At 66.2% G+C, this 10,469-nt stretch overlaps 2 protein-coding genes across 2 annotated transcripts; one reads left to right on the top strand and one right to left on the bottom strand.

Annotated features, from left to right (window-relative positions):
- Positions 1-526: 526 nt before the first annotated feature.
- On the bottom strand, positions 527-6,207 carry MNEG_9823 (hypothetical protein; the record flags this gene model as incomplete). The annotated part of the gene is made up of 16 exons (XM_014041706.1): positions 527-699; positions 999-1,098; positions 1,346-1,420; positions 1,647-1,775; positions 2,088-2,201; positions 2,511-2,684; positions 2,883-2,955; positions 3,239-3,750; positions 3,899-3,965; positions 4,193-4,272; positions 4,569-4,668; positions 4,858-4,987; positions 5,259-5,343; positions 5,547-5,602; positions 5,785-5,856; positions 6,156-6,207. The coding sequence occupies 16 exons, from the start codon at positions 6,205-6,207 to the stop codon at positions 527-529; spliced, it is 1,992 nt and encodes a 663-aa protein (XP_013897160.1).
- Positions 6,208-7,065: 858 nt separating this feature from the next.
- Positions 7,066-10,121, top strand: MNEG_9822 (ERD4-related membrane protein; the record flags this gene model as incomplete). Its single annotated transcript, XM_014041705.1, has 8 exons — positions 7,066-7,120; positions 7,318-7,369; positions 7,580-7,797; positions 8,019-8,205; positions 8,445-8,556; positions 8,741-8,784; positions 9,043-9,142; positions 9,360-10,121. The coding sequence occupies 8 exons, from the start codon at positions 7,066-7,068 to the stop codon at positions 10,119-10,121; spliced, it is 1,530 nt and encodes a 509-aa protein (XP_013897159.1).
- Between the last annotated feature and the right edge of the window lie 348 nt (positions 10,122-10,469).

Genomic DNA, 10,469 nt, shown 5'->3' with positions numbered 1-10,469 from the left:
GGCGTCAAGGGAAGGATGCGTGGTGTGAGGCGACAGGACGCTTCGACAGGGCGCATCCGAACTGGCAGCCTGGCAGGCGCGTCAGCAGGGGCCGTGTCTGTGCGCGTGAGGCCTTGCGAGCGGCGCCGTGCGCTGGGCAATCGCCTGGTGTGGGCCGCCGGCAAGCACGTGTCTGCAGATGCGCATGCAACACATTTCGATCGCTCACACACGTGCAGTGTCACACACACATGTGCGCGCGCGCATGTGGGCAAGCCCGCGCACATGTTCACACCCACACACACCTTCTCCAGGATGACATCGATATCCTCCGCAGCTGGTGCGCGCCCGTCCGTCACAGGCACCCTGCACCCGGGTGACGGTGGATGCATTAGCGGCGTGAACACTTCAGGCCCAAGCAACCGGCTGTGACAGCAGCGCCGCAGGACGCCCACACTCGCTGGCGATGCCCGCTGCAGTGCGCGCCTGGCCTGCGGCCGAGCCACTGATTGGTCCGAGAGCCCCGCGGCGTCGCGCACGCGCGCCTTTACCTGCAGTAGTTGACGCGGTGCCCCTCGGCCCTGAGCGCGCGGTACACCTCGGCCGGCGTCTGCACGTCCCCGGGGCTGGCCACGGGCTCCCAGGTGTCTATGAGCTCGCCGATGCCGCCGCCGCTGATGGCGGACTCGCGCGCCACCAGGATGCGGCCGCCATAGTGGGCTGCGCGAGGGTGCGCATGTGTGCGTGTGTGTGTGTTTGGGGGGGCGGAGGTGAGAACTGCTTTTTGATGACCGGGAAAAGCGATTCCGGCACGGGGGTAACACTTGAAACCCACGATTAGATGCTGCTGCTTTGACCTGCGACCCCAGAGGCGCTTGACCGACATGAGCTGCAAGATGATGGTTGCCAACCCCCACAATTTGGCTGCGTCCCTGGCTCCTGCTGCCTATTGCCCCCACCGTTAAATCAAACCTACAAGCCAGCTTAAAAAAACCCCATGCGCCCGTCCCCCTCCCCACCTGCCTCCCCCAGCACGTCCTCCTTGAGGCGCCGCTCCATGCGCTCCAGGCGCGTGGCGTCGATCCCCGCGTACTCCTGCAGGTTCTTCAGGGGGCACACCTAGGGGGCGCAAGGGTAGGTTGGGGGGTGCGGGGTGAGGGGGTAGGGATGGGTTTGGGTGACTGCTTGACGTCAAGCCAAGCCGTATGCACGCATGGCAGCTGCAAAGGGCCACGAGTGAGTGTTTTCATGATTGAGGATATGGGACGCACACACAGAGAGTCGAGGAGAACAAGGGAGGCAGCCCCTGCGTGCTGGCCGGGCCCCAGGCACCCCGCGCCCGCCCCTGTGGAGCGGCGGCGCCCACCTGCTCCCGCAGCACGAAGGGGCGGCCGTTGATGTAGACCACGGGCTCCTCCCTCATGTTGAACCACAGCAGCTCCTGGGGGGGGCGCCACAGGGATGCGAGGCAGGACGGCAGCAATAACGAGCTCGTGAGACAGTGGGGTAGCCGGAGCAGTGCAAAGCCCTGCGGTAGACAAAGCAGCGGCACACCACCTGCGGCCACAACTCGGTCAGACATGGACTTTGGAATCTGGGGTTAGAGGTAATGTTGAAACTGCAATACCACCGGCTGCACGTCCTAAAAGGGTTCGTAAACGGCCCACCTCGTCCTCGCGCTTGGCCTGCTCCCTGACTGCCGCCAGCACGTTGCGGATGCCGGCCGTCGTCGACATGGCCACGCCGTACACGCGCGCCCCGCTCATGCAGCGGAAGTTGCTGGCGCCCGGCAGCGGCTGAGGGGTGGGGGCATAGGGCACGAGCCGCTTGGGACACCATACATCATGCGCTCGATGTCTGGATATTATGCTTGCAGCTCACATGTACAAAGGCAAACAACACAATCCACAATTTCCAGGGCATGATGCATATGCACGCGCACAAACATGCATACCCATGAGCGCCCCACACACGCACATGCGCACGCGCCTGCCTAAACAAGCGCTCCCCCCAAGCACACACGCGACGTCAAGCGGCCAGGGGGGGGGCAAGGGATAGCACCGGCGGCGGGGCGCTTGGGGCGCAGCCTCAGGCCCACATCAGCCCACCTGTGGGAGGCGGTGTGACTTCATGCCTGGGAAGTAGTCCTCCTTGAGGATGGTCAGGGCCCCCAGCACGCGGCCGCCGCGCGAAGATATGATGGTCTCTGCCTGATCCTCGGCCTGGGGGGGGGGGGCAGGGGACAGCAAGGTAATCCATGTGGCATGGCAAACCATGACTTCCTCAGTGCGGGATTTCATGTGTGTGTGGACGTGCGTGTGTGGCCGTGCGTGCGCGTATGCAGATGCGTGAGTGTGCATGCGTGTTTGTTTGCACACAAACAGACACGCGCGTGTGGCGCGTCTGTTTTTGCCTGGGCTTGCATGTGGCCTGCTTGTTGAGCCAGATATGCGCAGACAAGGAACTCTACCGCGCGCGGCATGTCCCTCAAAACGCCGGCGCGTGCCGGCCGTCGAGTGCGGCCCACCCACCGCGCGTATGAGGCTGGCGTTCGCCTCGTCGTCGTCCAGCGCCCGCTGCTGCGTGCCCGGCGGCAGCGTGGCGGCCGGCACGTGCATCTCCAGCGCCGCCATGGGGTTGCGGCGCAGCATGTGAGACAGCACGCTGCGCAGCTCGGGGCGCGACGCCACCCAATCGGGGTAGGGCTGCGGGGAAGAGGCGGTTTGGAAAACTGAGTTGCAATATGCAAGGGGTTTCAAGCTGTCGGCGAGCATGGCTCATCTGACAGGCGGATCAGGCTCTGCAGGCGAATGGGAGAGCAGCAGGCGCGTGCAGAAGGGCTGCCTGTCGCGGGGCGCAGGTAGGATGAGTGGCCGGGTGGCGGTGGGGGACGGGTGGCGCACCGTGTGGTGCTCGCTGTCGGGGTCAAATTTTGACCAGCAAAGGTACGAGGAAAAGCAGATCAGCATGTAGTACCTGCAAATGGTGTTCAACCACAGAGGGTGTGTTTACAGCAGGGCGCATTTCGTTAGAGGCGTGCCGCAGGTGGGCACGTCCGCATGCGTGTGTTTTTGGGAGGGGGGGGGGAGATGGCAGAAGTCGGGGCAGCCTCGCAGAAATGCCAACTGGGCCGCAAATGCGACAGGACAGCCCCCACCGAGCAAACACTCCCGCCTTTCTTCCCTGCAGCGGCCCGCCCCGCGAGAGCCAGCGCCGCCCAAGCGGGCAGCGGCCAGCGGCGCCCCCGCACCCCCCCCACCTCTCCAGGTACTCCAAGCAGACGGCCACGAGCGTGGCCCTGCGCCTCTCCTTGGTCTCCGCCAGCACGCGCCCCCGGTACTGCGCGATCGCCTCCCGCAGGTTCTGCATCGCAGACGCCGCGTCCACGACGGAATCCAGGACCGCCTTGCCCATGTTGCCCGACTCCAGCACGCGCAGCAGGCTCCGCACGACGCCCCACAGCCCAGCGCGCAGCCGGTCGCCGCCAGGCGGCGCGGGCGCCGCCTCTGCGGCCTCGGCGAACCAGGCCGGCACGGGCGGCAGCGCGCCGGCCGTCGGCGCGAGCGGGGCCGCGGCGGCGCCGTTGGTGGCGTTGGGGGCCGGGGCACCGCCAGCCTCGCTGGGGCCGCGGGGCGCAGGGAAGGCGCCCATGCGGCGCAGCAGCACGAGGCAGCCGATGATCATGCCCGTGGTGGTGCGGCCGCGGCCCATCTGGCAGTTGAAGATGAGCGCCGTGGAGGGCGGCACGTTCCACAGGCGCCGCACAAAGACCTGCGGTGGCAAATTGGCCGCACGCGTCAGCATATTGGGGAGCAAACTTCGGAAACCAGCATGACATGGAGCGAGGGGAAGCGGCGGGCACCAGGCAAGGTCCACGCCCAGCTGTGCGTCTATGGCATTCCCTTGCCCCTGCTCGCACCTCAAAGTCGGAGTCCTTGGGTGCTTTCTCATCCGTAATCGGCAGGCGGGTGTACTCCACATCATACCTGCGCCGTCGCCAGTGAGAGGGGCCAAGAAGGTCCAACAAAGGAGCCCGAGATTTGAGAGGCGGGAGAGCGACGCCACTACTTGGACCGCGCGCCAGGGCCTGCACTGCTGCGTGCGGGCGTCCCATGCATGCGGCCTGCGGCAGGAGGCCGGCGGGGCCGCTCGCTCATGCGCGCCCCCCCCCCCTTTTTCGTTCGCGTCCCCGTTGTTTGGCCCGCATCCCCACCCGTCGGCCTTGAGCTCGCGGTACACCTCCAGCGGCGTCTGCACGTCCGCCTCAGTCACGGGCTCCCACTGGTCCACCACCTGGGGGAGGGGCCGGTCCGATGCATGCGGCACAACAGGCGCAAAGCAGGTTTGCTGAAGCTGAAATGTAGACTTCCTGCGGTCTCCGCGCTACCCAGCGCTTGTTATTTACTGACAGCTCGTTGATAACACCCTGATCTGGGTGCGCATGCACGCCTGTCCACAGCAAAGGCAATCACGGCCTTGACAAGCATTCCATGCAACTGGGCAAGCAACGGTCGAAATCGCCCACGGGCCTGGGTACCGCCCAGCCCCACGGCCAGCGTCCTTGCCGCCATCCGCGCTTGCACGCACACCTGCATGTCGTCATCCTCCTCAGTCACCAGGATGTGATTATCAAACAGCGCCGCCTCCGTCAGCACGTCCACCTTCAGGCGCGCCTCCATGTCCTCAACCCTGCCGGTGCGCCGAGATCCGCCGCGTTCAGAACGCAATGATTCGCGCAGCCTTGTCTGCACAAGACCTACACGCACAGCCTGGCAGCCTCACAGCGGGCCTTCTGCAGGGCGGGTGATGTGAAGCGTTCACCAACGCACAGCTCCCGTCCCAATGATCAGGTGTGCCAAGCGGGGCAAGGGCCCGCACCTGCTGCGGTCGATGCCTGTGTACTCGAGGTTGCAGAACGGCTGGTCCGCCTCCCGCACGACGTAGGGCTTGCCGTTGATGTACAGCACGGGCTCCTCCCGCAGGTTGTGCCACAGCACGCGACGCCCGCCTGCGATGCAGGGGAGGGGGGTTTTGAGCGCCCGCCACGACAGTGCGAGCAGGGGGGGGGGGGGCGCCAGGCGGTTCCTGGACGGGAGAGGCTGGTTTAAGAGCGCCGCAGTGGGTTCAAGGCAGCGGAAACGCGGAACCTGCCGCAGACGCTGACATGCTGGAGGGGCTCGCTGGCCGGACATTGCCCGCCAGCCGGCCAAGGCCCCGCCGCTCAGCCGAGGCCCGGAGCCGGGAACAGCGCGTTGTGGCCGCTGCAGGCCGCCCCTCACCCTTGGCGCTGCCAACTGCGTCCAGCACGTTGCGCACGCCCCTGACCGTGGGGATGGCAACGCCGTACACAGGTAGGCCCTCCACCTGGCGCATGGCAGGGAGGGAGTGCCGCGGGCTCTTGTGGGAGCTGGTTGGGGGGAGCCCGCAAGCATGCAAGCAGTAAAGGTGCAGGTGTATCTCGCGCGAAGGCAGAGAACGGGTGTTCACACGAGGTGGGGAAGGTGCCGGCACCCGCGCAGCACAGCACAGCACGGCCGGGCCACGGCGCCGCCGCTGCCGCGCCGCACCTGGCGAAAGTTTGGGGCTCCATCCAGGAGGGGTGTCAGCTTGGTGTTCTGGCACCCTGCGCGCGGTGTGGTCGACAATGACAACAGCAAGTTGGAACGCGCAGCGGCGGCCGAGTTGCAGCGCGTGCGCATGACTTCGCAGGCATAGCGGCGGCAGGGCGTCTTTAACAGCGGCTGGCCAGTGAGCGAGGCTCGAAATTGTGCGGCCTAGGGCCCTCGGGTGATCGCGCCGGCGCACCTGGGAAGTGGTCGGCTTTCAAGAGGGTGTTCTTCAAGAGAACGTCCCCCGTGCGCTCCTTTATTACATCCTCTGCAGGGTTGGGGGCGGCCGCGGCAAGGGGGGCCCGCGTGTGAGGAGCGGGACTGGCGCGCCGAGTGTGTCCAGGGCGGCGCGTGGCGCCGTGCCTTGTCAGAGGGACAGCTAAGCATTTGCGCGTCCCCGCGCTTGACGCTTTTGACCTGTGTGCTGGCTGGATGACTGTGGGGTTTGGTGGCGGCAGGCTTCCAGGCGATGCCATCCCAAGCCTGCCCCTGATGCTGCCGCATCTCGTTCTGCTGTGCATGTGCGCCACACAGTGGCGCCCTGTTGCATGCCCAGCTGAAGCTCACCAGGCTTGACAGATGATAGGTCAAGGTTTGCGGCCTCTGCCGCCTCGCCCATGGGCTAAACTCACACGGTCCTGCGTCGCGGCGCGCGCCGATGTGTCGCCGCGATCGGCTTGATGCTGGGAACATTCGTTCAACGCCGTGGCGCATGCGGGCCCGGGCGCGCCTCGTGCACGCCTCACCCATCCATGAGCACGTGACAACACGGTGAGGTTGCACCTCAGGGCCATTGGGAGGTTCAAGATTCAAGCTACTTGTTTTCCAGACGAGAGCACGCGGCCTGTGCGCGGCATAGTCCCGGTCGCAGAGATCAGCGAGACAGCTGAGCCTCGAGACATCCAGTTCAACCCACCTCGACCGAACACGACGTTTGCAGCTATCAGCTGGGGCCACCAGCTATGGCCGTGCTCTTCACGACTTGAACCACTGTCGCAAGGGAGAGGCCTTGTTTGAGAATGTGTGTAACACTACGAAGTTCTCTGAGCAATCTGTATAAGAATTGAAGCAAACCCAAGACCTGTGGAGCAATCAGCGGGTCTCGGACAGCAATCGCAAACACAGTACGAACTGCATGCAGGGTCTTGATCTCGTAGTTGTTATTTGAGAGCACGGAGTACCCTGTGATCGCGTTACATCTTAGTATATAAGTCTTGCACCCGTCTTGGTGCTGGCCTCACCCGGGTCACACCACTGCCCGCGGGCCTCGTTTTTCCATTGGAGCGTCTTGCGAGTCATCAGAGCCTTCGAGATGGATTGATCAAGCGTAACATAGCCGACGGACTGCGTGCGGAAGGGTGACACGCTAGTGCGCAACACGCCTGCGCCGCTGCTCGCCGCTCAGCTGTGACAGCCGACCAGGGGCCCTTCCTCTTGCACACTGGCGGGTTAAGTTGTACAGCATAAACGCAGCACAATGGCGGCCGACACGCGCACCGTGGGCGTCACTCTGGGGATCGACATGGCAATCGGTGAGCGGACGCGTCGCGGCCAACAGGCGCTCGATTGCGAAGATGCAAGAGCATGCCCCGCTTTGCATGCGGCTCGCGTCCAGCACGGCTCGGCGCTGGGCTCGCCACCCGCAGCTGCATGGCCATACACGCACCAATGCACACGGCCGCGGCAACCTCGATCTCAGCACCGCCCTCGCCTGCGCCGCGACTCGCAGCCCTGGGGTGCTTCAGCGTCTTCAGCCTCCTGCGCGTGGCGCGTTGGAGCAGGTACGGCGGCAGTACGACCCCGACCCTCGGGCTGCGCCTGGCACACGCGCCTTCCGCAAGCTCAACGCGCTGCGCGGATCGACGCGACGCGGCCACTGTCGCCTGGCGGGGCCCGGGCAAGTAGTGAAGCGCCCGGCTTCAGGAACATTTCGTTGCGACGGCCCCACCGCCGTCCCCGCTCCCGCGCCGCCCCCCGCCGCGCCCCCTCAGGCGCTGGTACGCCCCCAGCCGCTTCCGCACCGCGGACGACGCAATGGCCGTCGCCGTCGGCCCGCCCGGCCACCCGCCGCCCGGCACGCCGCAGCCGCCGCCGCTGCCGCTGACGCTGCTCACGTGGGTCTGGCCCCTACTGCGGCTGCGGGAGGCGGAGGTGCTGCGCGCCACGGGGGGGCTGGACGTGGCCATGTACCTCAGAGTCATCCGCTTCGGTGGGCCATGGCATGCGGCGTGCATGCATGCGTGCGTGAAAGCCTGCACACCGTGCGCATGCGCAATTCAATTTGATCAGGGTCAACTCCCCAGTGCTCTGCGGGGCGCGGCTGGAATTCGACCGCTCGGATGGAGGCAAGCAGGCGCCAGACCCGTGCGCAACTGGCGGTCGGAGGTGTCCCGGCTAGTTTTGACGGCGCCCTGTTCGTCTCCTCTGCAGGCCTGACCTTCTTCAGCTGGGTGACCTTGTGGTGCGTGGGCGTCGTGCTCCCGGTGAACTTCACGGGCGGCAACCTGGACAGCGTGCTGGACGCAAACGGCGACGGCGCGGTGGACGCGCCGCCCCAGATCAAGCTGGGGCCGGGGCTCACGCTGGACGACCTGGCGCAGAACGTCAAGAACAACACGTAAGGGGGCGCGGAGGACTTTCCAAGGGGGTGGGGAGGGGCGCGCCTTGGGTGGATCGGCTCGGGGGCCAGCTGCCCTGGGCTGCGGGCCGCATGAAGCTTCTGAATCTGTCGCACGCGCACCACTGCTCGCCTTGTCATGACGTTGCATGTCATTCACGTCCTCCCCCCTCACACACACACACACACGCGTACGCGCACGCACACATCTCTGTCATGCCACACCCTCGTGCCCCCAGCTACGTGTTTTCGAGCCTTGACAAGCTCAGCATGGCCAACGTGGCGCCGGGGGACAGGCGGCTGTGGGTGCACCTAGTCTCGGTCTACGTCGTCAGCATCATAGCCATGCGGGTGAGCGCGGCGCTGGCAGGCGCCAGTGGTGGACCCGAGACGGGGGCGGTCTGGTTGAGGGGAGCGGCACCCTGCAGCCTTGTGCGGTTGGTGGGTGCCCGTGCTTGCGGCCCCGTGCACAGGTGTCGATGACGTCATGTTGTGCGAGCTTTGCAGACATCTGGCCTTCACCTCGCATGCGCAGCTGCTGTGGCGGTACTCGACTGAGGCGGTGGAGCTGCGGTACAGGTGGGCAAGTGGGGGTAACTTCCCACCAGCTGCCTGCCCGGGCCTTTTGGGGGCCGCTGTTGGAAGGGGCCGCACTCTGCGCGACCCATGGCGCGAAAGGAGGAGAGAGCTCTAGCGGCAGCACGCGCGTCGTCGTCGTGAGTGCACTGAGAAGAGGCACCGAGAGATTCAGCAGCGCGAAACCCACCGCTGGCGATATGCCAAACAGCCCCTCTGCCCACCCCCGCGTCGCGGCTCGGTGTGTCTCGTAACCTTCAGGTACCTGGCAGCCGCGTCCCCGGGCGCCGCCAGCCGCACTGTGCTAGTCACGGACATCCCCGGCCTGCCGCAGGGCACCATACTCAACCGCGCTCTGCAGGTGGCTGGGCGGGGCTCACAGACACTGCCTGCCATTGTATGCACAACATCTGCTGCTAATCATGTCATGCGCATGGCGTGAGGTTGACACCCTAGGGGTGTTGTCGTTTCTTCTGTACAGGGGCCGTGCATCGCCGCTGCTTGAGTTTGCACCCAAGGCCGCCAGTGCTCCGCGCCACACCGCGCCGCGCCTGCCGTGTCACGCTCCCCTTGGCCAGGTCGTCAACGGCATTTTTGGCTGGGCGATCCCCGGCCCCTGGAAGCGGCGCGTCCGGGAGTCCTGGGAGCGCGCGTTTGGCGTTGCGTACTTACGCAAGGCGCCCTCCGACGACAGCGGCAGCGGCGGCCTCCATGCTGAGCTGGCGCCCGGGCCGGTCGCGGAGGGGCGGTCGGGGCAGCCGGGCGCTGATGACCCCGCGGCCGCGGCGGCGGGCGGGAGCGGTCAAGAGGGACGGCGAGGGGACGAGGGCTTTGAGGGGCCGGACGAGTTTGATGAGGCGTGCACTGTCCGGCTGTCGATGGCGGACGCGTCGGAGCCTCCGACAGCGCGCGTGTCCACTCTTGACGACGGCGCGCCGGGCCCCGCGGCGGCCGCGGGGCGGGGCCCCGGGGGCGGGGCGGGGCCTGGGGAGGTGCGGCAGCGGACGCCGGACAGCGCCACCGGGCTGCTGGCGCCGGCGCCGCAGTACAGCGAGGCCGAGGCGGGCGCCGAGGGCGGCGTCGGGCGGCTGCGGCGCTGGGGGCGCGAGGCGCTGGGGCTCGTGCGGCGCGGTGGGACCAGGCGGCACGACGAGTGGCGGCGCGCGCACGAGCGGCTGGTCACCGGGATGGGTGTCGAGGTGAGGGTCCCTGGGGCGCTGCGGAGGGTGTCGCCTGGCTGGGGCGGCGGGGCGGGCGGGCAATACGACAGCAGAGGCACCGCCGTGCGTGCGGGCGCTGCGGCCGCTTGCCGCATCTCAGCGCACTCCACTGTCCCTTGATTGTTGTTTCTATGGGGCACATGATGTCTCACACCTGGGTGGCAAGGCCCGTTTCTTCTCGAAAGACTCCACGGCCTCACTTAGGCATGTTTATCGCTCACACACACATGACCACAAACATAACACGCATCCGCTCCTCAACTCACACACGCCCACATGCTTTCAAAGACACTCATGCATCTGCACACACACACACACACACACACATGCACGCACGCACGCACACACACACACACATACACACACACCCCAATGTTTCAGATATGCAACACCTGCTCCCTGCCATCCATTAAACCCAACCAATTCCCAACCCCCCAGGAGCTGGTGCATCAGGAGCTGTCAGAGGTG

This window comes from Monoraphidium neglectum (assembly GCF_000611645.1).
Source record: "Monoraphidium neglectum strain SAG 48.87 unplaced genomic scaffold scaffold02076, whole genome shotgun sequence".
Lineage (NCBI taxonomy): Eukaryota > Viridiplantae > Chlorophyta > Chlorophyceae > Sphaeropleales > Selenastraceae > Monoraphidium > Monoraphidium neglectum.
Note: the sequence above shows the minus strand (reverse complement) of the source record. Positions and strands in the feature narration are given on the sequence as shown.